We start from the raw sequence: 17528 nt of genomic DNA, 5'->3' as shown, positions 1-17528 counted from the left end.
CTTCATTCGTTTCACAGTAGATCCGCCTCTGTACACACGTTAGCAGTTACACATACAGTCGTCCTCGCAGGCTACATACAGAGTTACAAGTACAGAGTTTGCATGGTGTTATGGATATACTTTCCAACCAACTGCAAATTAAGGTAATTTCCTGTAATTGGGACATTAGTTAGCTATACAATAGCACTGTTGACCCATCCAATAATCTTATTTCAAGACATCTGAGAATCCCATCCACACATGGGCTGAGGAGCAATATCAGTGGGGCAGCACACACAATGTAATGGTTAGCATTACTGCCTCAAAGCACTGAGGTCATGGGTTAGATCCCCACTATGGCCCTAACTGTGTGGAGTTTGTATATTCTCCCTGTGCTTGCGTGGGTTTCCTCCGGGTGCTCTGATTTCCTCCCGCACCCCAAAAATATACTGGTAGGTTAATTAGCTCCCCACAAAATTGACCATAGTATGTATGTGTGTGAGAATTTGGTAGGGAATAGATTGTAAGCTCCACTGGGGCAGGGACAGATGTGAGTGGTAAGATATTCTCTGTAAAGTGCTGCAGAATATGTGTGCACTATATAAATAACTGGTAATAAAATAATTATAAAAAATAATCAGTGGGACATTCCGTGGAATAATCAAAGTGGTTTATGTCCATCAGATGGGTGTGGTAAGCATTACCCCGACAGCGGCTGCCCGGCAAGGGTGAAAATCCTGATCGTCCTATGGTAAGTATCGCTAACCTAATTCTCTACCCTAACCCTCCCTTAGGGGTGCCTAACCCTAACCCCCCCTTCCCCGTTGCCTAACCCTAAGTCCCTCCCAGGAGCCCTAAACCTAACCCTCCCCCCCGCAGCTGGTTTACCTTCATTCGGTAGGCCGGGCGTCAGTCTTCCGGCGTCTGGTTAATGACAGGCGTCGAGTATTCGACACCTGTCATTAGTACCATGCCGGGATTACAGTGTCTGGAAGCCGGAGGTCAGGATTTAGACTGTCGGCTTCCGGACTACATCCCCATCAGATGTGGTGCTAAGTAAATGTCATCTCTTGGGACTGTCTAGCTGCTAAGGCATTCTAGCATAATATTTAACTCCATGCAGATATTTTGATTCCTTGACATGTGGGCATCATTTTCTTCGTAATATTAAAACCTTTTGTAAAGTTATAATAGCTCACGCCTAAAGAATATAAATTAGGTGGGGCAAGGTAGAAAAAAAAAGGTGTATGATGTTACTGCCCCACCCAAACGATGACACAAATTGTGGGGTTTGAAAAGATAGAGTACTGTATGACGATAAATACAATTATAAAAAAAAAAAAAGCGTCTAATAGTGTATTATTGTAAATTATTTAAAAAATATTAAGTACTATTAAATTTGCATAGGAAATATAGAGAAAGACTCTGCTCATCTGTATAGAAGGGATGGGTACGGGATGCCGGCATTTGGGATATCAGCGGTCAAAATCCCGACTCCGGCCTCCTGAAAGGGATAGGTTACCGACGCCTGTCGGTAGGTGGTATAACCCCCCCACTCTCCCTACCCTAACCCTCCCGCCCCGGTGCCTGAACCTAACCTTCTGCTCCCCGCACCTTAACCCTCCCCCCTAGTGTCTAATCCTAACCCTCCCCTAGTGCCTAACCTTAACCTTCCCCCCAACCCCACTACTTACCTTCGGGATGCAGGCGCTGCGATTCTGACGTGTAGGGATGCTGGCACCGGAATTCTAAGTGCCGGCATCCTGAATGTATCCCGTATAGAATGTTTTTATTGGTCCTGGTGATAAAACCCTATTGGGGATTTTTCCTTTTACACTTTCACAGAATTCTTTGACTGGGCTCACCATCCAGTACCCTAAAAGCAAGCTGACATCTATCATGATGTAACTAAATTTTTTTTAGGTAATTTTTTTAATACGGTCTGTTGTCAACTGTTGTTGATATAATTATTTTATACATTTTATGGGCTTAAGTAGATAAGTGCAAGGATCACTCCTACACATTCCCTGCATAAATTACCTACCTGCTATTTTTTCTGATACACTTCAGGAAGGAGAGAGAGGTGATGGTTGTTCCACAGTTAAATATTCTATTTACAGGGAAGGATTTTGAATGCTGAGGTCATCAATATACAGTAAACAGAAATGTTATATTAGTATTAACACTCTAGTTTGTAACTTGTGACTTATTTAGAGATGTAAGTTATTTTTTCTTCTGATGTTCCCTCTCCGAGACCACTTCTCTACTTTGCCCAACCTACAATATATACATGGAAACATTTTGAAAATGATAAGAGTCTGTTTCAAGTAGTACTTTTAAAATTCGTTCTTTAGAGATACTTTATACTTAATTCATCCTATATTCAAGTTATAGTCACATTATTGCACCAAATTACAGAATGTCTTCAGTGAAGAACCTGTCCACGATATCAAATATGGTCAGCTCCACGTATTACAATAAAATCTGAAACAACTAATTTTGTTAAGGGATTATATTAAAATGTTGCAATATCTATATCTACAAAGTTTAAAACCTAAAACATTTTAATTGTAATTTGTTAATTCAACTTTCAGCTTTCAGCACAAGCCCACCCCCAAAAAAACAATAAAAAACAATGACATGCAAAATTGGATCACATGAAAGTTGTAACATAGATTAAATTGTGACATTGCATCTAGTGAGAGTACAGCCGGGTACACACTAGACTAGGTCCAGTCGCTATCTTTAGCGACGGGACCCGGCGGAGGAGCAGGCATCGGCAAGTGCATACACACTTGCCGATGCCGGCAGCAACGGAGCGAAGGTCATGCTGCATTCGGCAGCATGGCCCACGCTAATGATATGCCCCCGTCGAACCTGCATGGTACACACTAGATGATGATGATATTGCGGGTACACACTAGACAATGTACCTGATATGTTGCTCCGACATTGTCTAGTGTGTACCCAGTATAATACTAACAAACGGTAACTAATGAATACCATATATGCTTGAATAAAAAAAAAGTACATGAAAAGTGATGTGCTTGAATGTAATGACATACGTCGATTAACAGGAAAAACAGCAAAATTAATGCAAGGGGTCTTTTTATTAGTAGAAAATGTCAAAATAAAAACGAAGTTTGGCCTTCAACAAAAATAACTGTCACACTTTCTCATGATTTTAATGCCGCCACTGTTTCAAATGAGATTGCAACACAAATACGGCGGTAAAAAGCATCAGCTTAAAGAGTCCCAAACAATTCATGAACCTGGGGCGGCAGAAGAATAGAAAAATGTAGTGTCTGCTCTACCACTTCCAAAGGCCTATGCACAAAGCTACCATGAGACAAACTGGGGCCAAATGCAGATCCCCATGATGTACCCAACTCTCTACTGATTTCATATCCATCTTTTCAATATTATATTACACCCTGATTGCAGACACAACCTTGCTAAAAAATTAGCAACAATATTTGTGATACCAAGTAATGTAGTACAGATCCTATAAAATATTAATCAGATGTGTGGCAAAAAGATTACCTGACAACTGTGTTAAAAAAAACAAACACCTTTACTTATTATTGTTTTCGTTTGTAAAAATGATAAAAGTTAGTGAATAATTACACCATACCCTGCTTTTTAGAACGTTATGAACATTGGTAAGAATACGACCCTATACATTGCTGAGGACTTTGCCGCAGAGTGCAACATGGATCCGGTAGAGTGCCCCAGCATACCACATGATGCTTGGATTCATAATTGGTATTAGTCCTGTATTAGTGCTGGTTTCAGGATCTCTGAGAGACTCCTGGACATCTGTACAAAATAAGCCTAAGGCTTCTTTAAACTCATGCCTTGATGTGTAAATAAAAATAGGTATTTGGTGTGCAGTGCTTTGTACATAAGCCTTATTTACTTTTTTTAATAGAGGGATTTCTCGATCTACCAGTGGCATTCCCATTCTTTACAGTGTATATTTCCTGTGGGGGATTTTGTTCTCTTTAGTCAATCTATCTGCACCAGATATTCTAAAAAAAAATAATTAATATTCCACTCATATTCCCATTTTCAAATCCCACAGTATGTGCTTCCCTCTTACCAAGACTCCACTATAAAATGTAGTATTGTTCCAGTGCATGAATGGATATTTCCAAGACCTTGCTTAAATACCTTCACATACAGCTTGCAGAGTTACCCGCTTCTAGCGGGATTTTCTTCTCTCGAGCATAAGCATCTTTTATAAAAATGTGAATACTTATACTTTAAAGTGTTCACTAGCCTGGTACTGATTAGCATTGTGATTTTAAATCTATCAAGCTACAGCTCTTACTATGTTCTGTTAGTAACTGGACAGCTGAATAACCGGTCAATAACATTTTCTATTAAAGAAAAATGTATAATAAAAATTCTCTGGGGGAGATTTAATAAAGCTTGGAAACAGATAAAATTGTGAGATATAATGCACCAGCCAATCTGCTCCTAACGGTCACTGTGCAGGCTGTGTTTGAAAAATACCAAATAGTTAGTACTTTATCTCTCACAATTTTATCTCTCTCTAAGCTTTATTAAATCTCCCCCTTAGTCTTAAAAAAAAATTGATTGATGGAAAAAAAGGAAAATGTATCATATTGATATTAAACTATAAGTTTCCCATGCTGTGTATAAATTCACATCTTTTTCATTAGCAACTTCTGCTAAAGGTCATTTACATGCTGGCACTTTAAGAGGGTGTATTCTATAAAAGAGAAAAGATTGTTCTTACTTTGTACTCTATTATTTAATGCTGTAATGTTTTCTTAGGATTAAAAAAAGAAAAGAAAATGTTTTGCTCCAATTTCCCTAACTAAAGATTTAAAAAATATTGTGCAAAATTGTACAGATGTACCATCAAAGACATTTTAAGAACATTTTCAGTTTCTTTTACTGTTAAATAAAAAAATATTACCCACTGAATCAATGCCTATTTAGAATTCAGAGTAATATAGGGAGTGCTGAGGCAGAATCTGGCCTGTGTCATGTTCTGCGTAGAGATAAATGGTTCGGTTTAGGCTTTGATGTTCCCACCAAGTTCGGATCTCAGAACGAGGCAAAAAATCATCTGTTATGCACATCTGAGCCGAGAAGTCTGTGAAAGATGAAGTTTTGCCTCATTCTGAAATATGAACTTGGCGGGAATATCCGAGCCAAAACCGAACCACTCATCTCTAGTTCTAAGTAGCTAGATGGATAAATATACAGGCAAAGAGCTGCCATGTTGTTGTAACTAGTGAGCAATTTAAAACACCCTGTTTCCATTCTTTAATGATCCCATACTGTATTTAAATTAGCCAATTGTTCTATTCTATTAGCATAACAGCAAGCACAAAGAAAAATTAATTATGATGGGTGGTTAATTAATATTATGCAACAAGTGCTCTCTTATTTGAAATGCAGGGGGATTGTAGTTTAAGACTACTAAGTCACAGGTTGCAAATTGATGTGCTATTAATTCTCTATTTTCTAAATTGTTCAAATGAACAATGCAATAACTTAAGCAGTGAATATCCAATAGTACTCTTAGTGCCAAATACTAAATTTGTACTGGTATTCACGTTGCACGTTTGACCCTCTGTTTGCCGAAAGTATCCACCTTTGAAAGAATAGAAAAATATTTTCAAGGCTCTTATTTTTAACATTTGGTAAGTGCAATTGTATCCATACTATTCGGTAATATCATACATTAAAAAAAAAATTAAATTTTATTTTCAAATAGTTCTCCTGTACAAAATGCATATCATTTTCATAAACTCTTACATACCAAGCCTAAACCTACTGCACCACAGACTAGGCATGGCAACAGGTACTATCAGTTCAACCCAATTACTTATATAATGTGAATATACAATGTATGGAGAATTAGGATCACGTGATACAGCAAGTAAAGTGCACTCTAAAAAAAAAAAAAAAAAAAAAAGTTAATTTTTGGCATGCCTCTCACACCTCGCTTTTTCATAACCCTAAAAACTGAACCTAGACCAATGTATGGAGAAATATTCCTCTTGAAATATGCACATCTTTAAAAATAATTTTTTTTTTAGAACAAAATAATAATAATAATAATAAAAAAAAAAAAAAAAAAAGAGGCTTTGTGTTCAGTAATTTCTCAGGAAGCCTTTACCCCTCGCTTAGCTCATTTTCAAGATACAGTACTTACAGTACGTCCGCCTTTAAAGATAAAATAGTGTAATTCACAAAGAAACAGGAAGGATTCCAAGAAAGTGTGCTCCAGTATTACTTGCAAGCAGTACACAAAAAGTAGAACCTTTTTTTTCTTTTTACAGAAAAGTAGAAAAGCTTAAATAAACTGAAAAAAAGGGAGTTGGTGACTCTATTTACAAACAGATATTGCAAAATGGTAAATTAGATATGATGCTAAAAGGCACAGCTTTCCCTTCCTTAAATACACTGTAAACAGTTCAGAATCCATGCAAAACATTTTCACTTTACAAAAAAAAAATTACCTTATTTAGACAAAGATAGTACTTAAATATTCTCCATCAAAATATAATTCTTTCAAAAATACTTTCCTATACTTTCCATTCATCCTTAGTCATTAAAGATTTTTTTTTTTTCATTTCATTTACAAAGTTACCGTAAATTATTTTTGATTCAGGTCCTTCACAATTTATACATATACAGCAATATACAGTACAGAATAGACTGCGTAAAATTATCTGTAAGCCAGCACAATATAGCTAATATAAAACCGAGACAGGGGCATTTGTTTTAACATCTTACCATCTTCCTTTTAATCAAATGTCTACATTACACGATAGGGGTTTATGTGAAGACTGCTGCATGCTTATACGGCAGAGTAACTCTGGACTGTGCCCTGCAGTGGGTTGACTGTCCACAGGGCCCACGTTCAACTCCATCTCTGCAGCAAACATAAAAAGGAGGCCATCGCCTTCCTTCTACAGTGTGAATGATATCATGGGACAAAAAATGCCACAAATAGGAAGTGAGTATTTAACATCAAATGTTGCTTAATATTTTATACAACAGGTTTCCTTTTTACTTTTTTTTTGTTATACAAGGAAAGACTATTTAATGCCCCAAAAGGACCATACACTGTTTGTGCAAACTGAGGATACCCTATTAAAAAGTCTTTCTTTGTCCATAAACCAGATTAAAACAAACAAAACCAGAAACTCCATGGCATATTTTAAAATTTCAATGTTAAAATATCAAAATGAATCAGTTATTGACTAAGATATGGCTTTTCATCCATAGGAATAGGAGTAATTTTCAAGTGTTTGGGGGGGGTGCTGGCTGCATCTTTCTTTATTCCTGGCAATTCTCCTGTCCCCAAACAGTGCGATTTGTTTTCCTTATTTAGCTTAGAGTGGATCGTCCATTTTTGAATGAAAAATGTAGGTTCTCGGATCCAGCATGGGCATGAAAAATCTGAGGAAACTTAAGGCAAAGTTCTCCCATAAGACTTGCAGTTACTTTCTGTGAAAGTACAATGGCTTGGCATTCCCAGATTCCACCTTTGGTAGTTGATCACTAATTATTTCCACCAACATTGCAGGAAACTCCACTTTAAGTGCCTGAGATTCCCTAAATGTATAGAAGCAGAATTCCAATAAATCGCCGACCACCTGAAATAGAAGGTTATGAGATTGTTAGAACTAAAATAGCGAAGTTTCAGCTGTGTGAAGATTCAAGGCCTCAACAATTGATAACGAAACTATCAATGAAAATCGGGTGGCACTCCCGGCTGCCTGGAAAAATGGGCAAGTCTCTCGACCACCCGCATAGCCGCCGCCATCCCCCAAGCACCTCCACAGCAAGATGAGCAATGATTGCATCAACGTGGCCCCGCCCCCTGCTTCACAATGCTGGTAATCTCAGAATGTCAGCAAGTATGGTATTATTGGAAGTCCAACATAAAATTAGCTTTACGATAATTATGCCTATGTACAGCAAGCTACGTTTAATTTAATGTGCATATGTGACATATAGACAGTGGTGGGAGCCATAAACCCATTTTGTGGTCTGAACCAATATTAATGCGAATGCAGGCTATTAACTCACTTGGAAACAGTCCCTCATGAATATATGGTTAAGGTCCTTACTGATTTCTTTGGTTTTTAGTGAATCAATAAATTGCATTTTCACGATTGGCTTCAAAATAACTAAAAGAAAAACCCACCAATTCCCAAAATAGAAATTTTCACATAACCACCATGCAGGGAAAATACATTGTTCAGTTTTAAGCAATCATTCAACTGCAGATCTGTTGAAAAGTAAAGTATTACCTCTCTACTACTACAGACATCTGCAAGATCTCCCACATATTTCAGACATGTGCAGGCCAGTCACTTCAGGCACCAAACTTGACAAACCCATTTCTGATGGATCAGTTTTGTCATGCTAAAATAGTAATGCTGGGTACACACTTGCCGATGTGTACGTGGACCATATATTTCGCCCAAGGGGCCAACATATCTTTACCGCGGGTACACACTGGGCGTTCTAATGAACGGAGTGATCCCTCGCTCTGTCCTTCATTACCTGCAACGGCGCCGCATGAGATACCTTCCAGTTGGGCTGACCGGACAATATAGTATGCAACCGCAGGAGTGCGCAGGCAGACTGTGCACACTATGCGATCTGCATGATCTACAGTATCGTTCCAATCTTCATTCGGAGCGATAGATTGTTCAATGGATCGTATAGTGCAGGGGTGGGCAATAATCAGCCCTTCAGCTTTTGTTGAACTACAAATCTCAGCATGCATTGTAACAGTTTTAGCATGGCCAAATAGCAAAACTGTGGCAGGGCAGGTTGTATGTGTAGTTCTAAAACAGCTGGGGGCCGCTCATTGCCCACCCTTAGCATAGTGTGTACCCGACTTAAGAGACCTTCCCTAAACTGTTGCCACAAAGTTAGAAGCACACAATGCTACACAATATGACTGTAAGCTGTAGCACTAAGTCTTTTCTTTACTGCAACTAAGGCCAGGCCACATAAAACAGCCCAGTACTATTATTCTTCCACTACTAAGTTTTCTCCTGACATCCATGATACCCAGATTGTTTGTCATACTGCTAGATGGTGGCGCTTTACATAATTCCAGCAACCTTTGGCATTATGTATGGTAATCCATGGCTTGTGTGTGACCATGGAAACCCAATCCATGGATCTCGGATATATAGTTCTTGTTGCTTCTGGTGGCAGTTAGGTAGTGAGTGCTGCAACAGTGGACAGGTGATTGTTACACACTACAGCATTTGGTTTTACATTGTACTTCTATTTCACAATACCGTGACTGGGGCAGCTCTAGCAGGGAATAAACTTTGACAAAATGACTGTAAGAGTGCAATCCTATGACAGTGCCATGCTGACAGTCACTGAGCTCTCCAGCATGACCCATTCTACTGCTAATATGTGACTATGGAGCTTGCATATAACTGTATGCTTCGGTTTATGCAGCTGTTAGCAATGGATTTGAATGAAATGGACAAACACTGCATGACTGTGGTGAGTATTGCTGTGAGGTCACCTGATGCTAGGATGGGAGAGGTACAAATACAGCTATGACATCTGTTGACTAGCGGATAACAGAAAAGTATACAGTGAAGTAGTGGATTAAAATCACGTGTCAAAGTAGGAACCTTTTATAATTAACTATTAATAGCTAGTTCTTTAAAGTTGATAATACTGTCATTTGAGAGTATTCATGGAAATGCATTGATCTCTATTAGCAAAATAATCAATGGAAAGTAAAAATGGGTCTGCCGTTTTTCTTTAAGGACATATTCATTTTAGAACCAAGCCACTGACTCATGGACTTCCACAAAAATATGGTATATGACAAAGAACTTCTGAACGAATATACCAAGTTCCTACATCATTCTCTACAACATGTGTATTTTAAGACTGAAACACAACTTACATAATAATATAACATAAATCAATATAACTGTTAATACACCAATAAAGAACATATTTAGGTAAAATATTTAAAACTTTAAATTCTGTCATGTTGTGTATTCATGCATCTCTAATTATTTCCTTCATTATATAGGCAGTAAAGCAGACTGATTTATTTTTGTGTGACTAATATGCTTCTGACTGGTATCTACTCATATGGATGTGATTGAACTATACTCCTATCCACACACACACACACACACTCTTCAGAACAGCTGTTGTCCTCTAGGAGTCTAAAGTCACAGGAAGACAATTTTTTTTTTTACGCCTTATGAAATAAATGGCTTTTCTGGCAGTGGCTTCCCGTTTGAAGCGTTATGTGCTAATCACACACAGGACAGGCAGTCCCAGGGGGAGGTTTTTTCTCTCCCTGTGATATCAGTCCAGACCGTAATTAACATTGAGAGTGCTTCCAAAGGGATGCCACTGCTCTGCCTTCCCGACAGCCCTACCCAGCTTCTAGGGGTTGTGGATGATGCAGTCCCTAGAAGTCGGTGTTTATGTGCATGCACCAGTCCCACGGCTGTTTGTACACATGGCAGTCCGGAATTCCGACCCTCTCCGGACTGCAGCACGGGCAGTCCCCCTTGTCCAAGAGGGTAGGAACCACCACTGGTCAGGAGTCAACACACCAGTGAGTGGAAAACATGGATTGGTTATGGGAGTGGTGTAGCTTAATTCAGTAGCACGGAGCTACTGGGTTTAGCACTGAAGTCAAAGTAGTTGCATCACATTTGCCAATATTTATAAAATCCCCTCCAGTACACTTCCCACCAGAGGGGAGTAGAAGGTGGCCACTGTGGAAGGTTAGAGCTGCAACTCATCCCATTTAGCCCTGCAATGCTGCAAATCACAGCGCTACATATATGTGGCGGATTATGTTGACGTGATTTGCAGAGAATCATGCTAGTGCTAATGCTAACACACTAATGCTAGTGCTTACACACTAGCATTAACAATACAATAGATGCTTTTACCTGGTTGAATTAAATAAAAATATAATGAATGTGCCAAGCAAAATGTATTGCAAGTAATATAAAGCAGGTGTTACACTGTTTTTCATAATAATTCACATTGTACTAGTGATAGATATAAAATAAACAAAATGTCTTAGTGATAACCATATAATACAGAAAGCATCATAGTGAGCACAATACAGTACAGAGAACATTCTAGGGACCTATATACAACATAGAGAGCATACTAGTGATTGCCAAACAGTACAAAGAGCATTCTAGCGACAGCCTAAATAAAGGATCCTATTGTTTGTATATAATACAGAGAGCATCCTAGTGTGTAATACCTAAATCATTCAAACAACAGCCATACAGTATGATGCAGAGACCAGTGCACAGTCACATACCTATCCTATTCTAAGGCTGCACTTTACACAGGTTTGCTCCGCAATACGCAGCGCTTTTTCTCTGCCATCAACAACCTTTTCCCTCCGCCTCAAAGGATCAGCCGTGTTGGCCCTACCATCTGCAGAATGGAAGGCAATCACTATAGAACAGGGAATATAGACGTGTCCTCGTACACCTAGCCGTAAGTGAGCTGCACTGATTGGTGTAGCGTCTTTTTCACTCAAGGGTGTGTCTTAGCCGCAACGTGATGCAACAAAACTGCTTCTTGAGACTGCATGAAAAAGTGCGACGGCCGTTACATCGTAGCACTTTGTATACAGATTTATACTTAGATGCACACAGACATACAAATGTCGCATATCAATCACTGCTGTCACATCACATTGTGATTAAGATTTATATACCAGCGAAACATAAGTTTGGTGTGCCGGGAAGGGCTGTTTCGCGTCTGCGGCAATAGTGTACCATTTGTGCTCGGAACTGCGAGCTGGAGGATAGAGTTACTATACTCCCTCTTCCTGATTCTTTTCCCTTCTACTCATTTTCTCAATTATACTAATCCACTATCCTCATCCTGCTCCTCCATACTTCCCTCCTCATTTTGTCTTCCTTCTCTTTCTTTAGCCTCACCTTCCTTCTCCTCATAAGTTGTCCTCCTCTCTGAATCACTGTGTAGCTGGGATAGTACATGCAGTTCACTGGCCTAACAATCATTAATACGTGTGTGTAAAATGCCTTACATCATTACATCAGGGCACAGCACACATTCCTCTGATGCACAACCTCACATGATGTCAGAAGAGTGTGCTCTGAGCCCCAATCAGCAGATGTAGCGGTGAAAGCTAGGATGCCACCTCCTTTTCCCCTTAATGTCTTGAAATTTAGGCCCTCACTCAGAGCTGTACGCTCTGAGCAGAGGGCACGCTCTGAATGAGGGCCGCCCTCCATAATTCTGGAGCGTCCTCCTGGACGCTCGTATAGCTGTGGGTCACCACCCACAGCCTATACGAGCGTGCAGTTTGATGGCCGCAATGGTCGTGACCATCGCGACCATCGAAACTGCGATCCGGAGCCTGCGGTTGAGGTTTTCAGCCGCAAGGCCCGGAGTGATTTTGGCTCTATCAGAGCCAAAATCACTCCCACTGACATCAGTAGTGATGTCAGTGGGCCGGCTTCTGACGGTAGGCGCTCCCTTGGGAACGCCCCCGTCAGGGAGGCACGCCCCCGGCACGCCCACCAAAGGGGTTGTGCTGTCAATCAACATCGACAGCACGCCCCCTTTGATCAGACACAACGAGCGAAGGACTTTCCTTCGCTCGTCGCGTCTGGCGCATGTGCACGACGGAGCTCCCTCCGTCGTGCGCATGCTCAGTGCAGACCATCGACCCACTTGCGAGCAGACAGCCGCTTGCGAGTGGGTCTGAATCAGGGCCTTAGTCTTTTGTTTCTAAAGCTATTGTTCCTTGGGGAGCAATTAGTTTAACTCTGCTAAAATATCAACACCAGCATAGCCAGTAGCACTGATGCCATCAGAGATTTGCAGTGGGCTCATTATTGTGCATGCCCATGTGAGCAGGCTGTGAGGAGTGTACTAGAGGCAGTGGAGGTCTACCATCCACCTTTGGTAAATGCAGCTGTGTTTTGGTATAAAATGGAACGGTTGAAAGAGTAAAAACATCTAAAAAGAACAGTAAATAATGGCAACCATTCTTCGGCTGCAGGAAGCTGGCCTGGGAGAGAGAGCGTAGTGCATGAATGTCAGTGCTTTGAATAAAATGCCAAAAGAACCCTGATGTCTGCATAATGCATTATAAGAATGGAGACACTTACATTTTTAGAATGTAAGCTCTTACGAGCAGGGCCCTCTACCCTCTTGTGCCTCTCCCTACTTTAGTTTCATCTACTTCTTACTCCCCACTAGGGCACCTAACACTTGGTTGCTTATGCTCTGTTGCTTATCTGGGTGTTATGGTCTCTAATGTAGCAATATATATTATGCATGTTCTTGCCCTGTATTGTATTGTTCTGTAAGTCGCTTGTCTACAATTTGTTTATGTACTTTGTAAGGCGATGCGGGACACTTGTGGCGCCATATAAATAAATGATAATAAATAAATTATAATATTGAGTACTTAGAATTATAGTGATCAAGTCATGCTATGAAGAAAGATCATATCTGGAGTATAATAGTAATAGCATATATTAAGGGGGTTGTAGTAACAACTGCATTATTTCTGATGTAGCTGTACTGTTTCATTATTATAATATACAGGTGATATTAACAAATGTATAACTCCTGTGACTATCAGCATAACTGGGGATTTGTGATGTCATCAGGACAGTGCTCAATACAAAAACGTGTGTTAAAAGAAATAATCTGCACCCTGCTTTAAATTATTACTGCCTTTAAAAGTTACACTGGAGAATTGTATGAAGCTTTATATGGTCATGGAACACCAAGGTTACTAAAAATCTTCAACTTTAGAGTAAAAGATACATTTTCCATATACATATAAGTATAGGTCTTTCTGTTATACAGCTGACTCACCATTATATTATATTATACAGTATACACATGTATGTGTGCATACAAAACCTGCTTTTCCTAATGTGTTTACTGATTTATGTATACTACAGGACTGTAAAGTATGCTTTTTTTTATATTTGCAATGACAAACCAAAAAAAACAACAAAAATAGTTATTTTATGCTCATACTAACAGTACTAATAAGAGTTATGGTATAACATACCTTAGTTTTTCTTCATACTATTTTTCTTCAAGGTCCATAAGGTCCACAGGAACCACCTTGCGGGGTATGTAGTTTGAGTAATCCATTGCACCAAACAGCTACAGCTTTGAAAATCCCAGCATGCATATGGGCTCCTCCCTATATACCCCGCCCACAGCCACAGGCATTCAATTGTAAACAAGCCTAACGGCAAGAGACGGAAAGTGGAGAAGGAAGTACAATGTACACAAGAAATGCTCTTAAAAAAAAAAAAAAAAAAAAAGAAAGAAAAAAAGGAAACGAAGATGGAATCAGTGTCACAAAAAGAAAAGAACAGATCCCAACTGAGTTCAGGTGCGTTAGGGTGGGTGCCTTGTGGACCTCAAAGAAAAAGAGTTAACTAAGGTATGTCATACCATAACTCTTATTTTCTTCTTCAGTGTCCATAGGGTCCACAGGAACTACTTTGGGGATGTCCTAAAGCAGTTCCCTTAATGGTGGGGACGCTCCTGAGCAGAAAGGAGAATCCACCGCCCAAAGTAAGCATCCTGGGAGGCAAAAAGTATCAAATGCATAGAATTTGATGAAAGTGTGGACCGAAGACCAAGTCGCAGCCTTGCACAATTGTTCTGCAGAGGCGCCATGTCCAAACATGGCGCCTCTGCAGAACAATTGTTCTGCAGAGGCGCCATGTCTAAACACCCATGTTGGTCCCACAGACTGAGTAGAATGTGCTGTCGTGTTCGGAACAGGGAGGTCAGTATACACATGAGAAATAGTCATACACAGTAACCGAGCCCCAGAGTCTGCTTGTTAGCTGGCCAGCCTCGCTTATGAGAAGCCATATAACACAAAAAATGCTTCTGATTTTCTGATGAAATTGGCACGATCCACGTAGATACGAAGAGCTTGAACCACATCTAGTGACGCTTCACCTACAGAAAGGCCAGAAGACTGAAAGGCTGGGACTACAATTTCCTCATTTATATGAAAACGGGATACCACCTTTGGGAGGTAACCTGCCCTTGTACAGAGGGCAGCTCTATTCTGGTGAAAAATAAAAAATGGAGAGCGGCATGAAAGTGCTGCCAAATCAGAAACTCTGCGAGCTGAGGAGATAGCGAGGAGAAAAAGCGTCTTCCCTGTCAACCATTTGAGGTCCACTGTGTCTAAGGGTTCAAAGGAGGGGGCCTGCAGCACCCTGAGAACCAAGGATAAATCCCACAGTGCCACCGGAGGTACAAACGGAGGTTGCAGATAGAGAACACCCCGAAAAAATGTTCTAACATCTGGCAGAGTGGCAATTCTGCACTGGAACCAAACTGACAGAGCAGAAACCTGAACTCTTAAGGTAGCCAGATGAAGACTTAAATCTAGTCCAGCTTGAAGAAAAGCAAGAACTCGGGAGACCCTAAAAACCTTAGGGTCATATTTTCTGTGGGAACACCAATGAAAAAATGAATGCCAAACCCTGTGATAGATGCGGGCGGAAGCAGGCTTCCTTGCCCTAAGCATCGTCTGAAAAACCTTGGCCTTTAAGATGGAAGACTCAAGAGTCATGCCGTCAAAGCCAGCCGAGGTAGATGCGGATATAGGCAGGGACCCTGCACTAACAAATCCAGCTGTAGAGGAAGTAGATTGTCTGTGGATAGACATGTCAGATCGGTGAACCAATGTCTCCTGTGCCAGACAGGAGCTATTAGTATCATCCTGCCGCCTTCCTGCTTGAATTTTCTGACAACCCTTGGGAGGAGAGAGATCGGAGGAAACAGGTATGCCAACCCGAAGTCTCACCTCACCGCCAAAGCATCCACAAAGGCAGCTAAGGGGTCCCTTGTTCTGGACCCATACCTGGGGACCTTGTGGTTGTAACGTGACGCCATGAGGTCTACGTCCGGTAGTCCCCACTTGTCTACCAGGCACAGAAAGATGTCCGGACGAAGAGCCCATTCTCTGGCGTGTATGTCCTGATGACTCAGAAAGTCAGCTTCCCAGTTGAGGATTCCTAGGATAAATATTGCCAAGATTGCTGAAAGATGGTTTGCCACTTGCCTCATAGCTGCCGAACTTCGTGTGCCTCCCTGATGATTGAGGTAGGCCACTGCGGTTGCGTTGTCAGACTGTATCTAGACAGGCCTGCCATGTAAGAGGTCCTGCGCCTGAACGAGCGCCCTGTGCACGCCTCTAAAATATTTATGGGTAGGTGACCTTCCTGAGCTGTCCATCTTCCCTGAAAGGTGTGATGACCTGTCACCGCGCCCCATCCTCGCAGACTTGCATCTGTGGTGAGGAGCACCCAATCTGGTATCCATAATGGGGACCCCTTGTCTAAATGAGATCGTCTGTAGCCACCACGCCAAAGAGAGGTGAATGTCTGGTGAGATGCGGATCATTTGAGGCTTTATCAGATGGTACCGACCATCCCAGTGAGACAGAATCCATCATTGCGGGGTCCTGGATTGGAACTGGACATAAGCCACCATGTCGAACGTGGTTACCATGGACCCCAGTACCTGCATTGCTAAGTGAACTGATACCTTCTGCTTGCAGAACAGTTTGCGTACCCCTACTTGTAGGGCAGCAATCTTGCCTACTGGTAAAAGAATCCTTTGACCAAGAGAATCCAGCAGTGCCCACAAATGTACCATCTGCTGAGTTGGAGAAAGAGAAGATTTTTTCCAATTGATTATACCAGCCGTGCTTCTTCAGACAGGCAATGGTCATTTGGAGATGGTGCTGTAAAACTTCTGGAGATTGTACCAATATTAGGAGTTCGTCCAAGTATGGTAGTATCCTGACTCCTTGTCGCCTTAGATGAGCCTCCCTGACTTCCATTATCTTGGTAAATACCTGAGGTGCTGTAGATAGTCCGAAGGGCAGAGCCTGGAATTGGTAAAGTTGCTGACCCACCGCAAACCTCAGAAACTTTTGGTGAGATCAAACAATAGGTACATGCAGATACGCATCCTGTATGTCTAGGTAATCCATGAAATCTCAGGGCTCCGTTGCCAGCATAATTGACCGTAGGGTTTCCATGTGGAATTTGGGTACATGGATGAATTTGTTGAGAGATTTTAGATTCAGAATAGGGTGATGAGACCCATTTAGTTTCAAAATCAGAAACAAATTTGAATAATAACCCCTTCCCTGTTGCGTCACAGGAGCGGCGATTATAACCCCTGACCTCAGGAGGGCACAAATAGCCTCTTGGAGGGCCAAGGCCTTGACTGTGTCTGAAGGCAGAGTTGTACAAAAAAAAACTTCTGAGGGGGATGCCTCAGGAATGTAAGGGCAGACCCATGAGAGACCACTTCTTGAACCCAAGCATCCATAGTTGTCTGATGCCAGGGGTAAGAAAACTGTAGAAGTTGGCCTCCTACCCTGAGATCCCCCTGGGGGAGGCCAGCTCCATCAGGCAGCGGGCTTAACACTCGGCTTGGAGGGTGGACGTTTGATTGGCCAAGATTTCCTG

At 41.1% G+C, this 17528-nt stretch overlaps 1 protein-coding gene across 2 annotated transcripts in view; it reads right to left on the bottom strand.

The window, feature by feature from the left end:
- Positions 1-3070: 3070 nt before the first annotated feature.
- NR3C2 (nuclear receptor subfamily 3 group C member 2) overlaps positions 3071-17528 on the bottom strand; it is a 400488-nt gene continuing 386030 nt past the window's right edge. For both annotated transcript variants that reach the window (XM_088448406.1, XM_088448416.1), the window contains exon 9: positions 3071-7625. In XM_088448406.1, coding sequence (XP_088304532.1) covers positions 7470-7625 — 156 coding nt within the window. In that variant the 3' untranslated portion in view covers positions 3071-7469. The remainder of the gene's footprint in view (positions 7626-17528) is intronic.

Source organism: Taudactylus pleione, unplaced genomic scaffold, assembly GCF_031769625.1.
Source record: "Taudactylus pleione unplaced genomic scaffold, aTauple2 ptg000021l, whole genome shotgun sequence".
Taxonomy (NCBI): domain Eukaryota; kingdom Metazoa; phylum Chordata; class Amphibia; order Anura; family Myobatrachidae; genus Taudactylus; species Taudactylus pleione.
The sequence above is the reverse complement of the archived record's forward strand: the minus strand, read 5'-3'. Positions and strand labels throughout refer to the sequence as shown.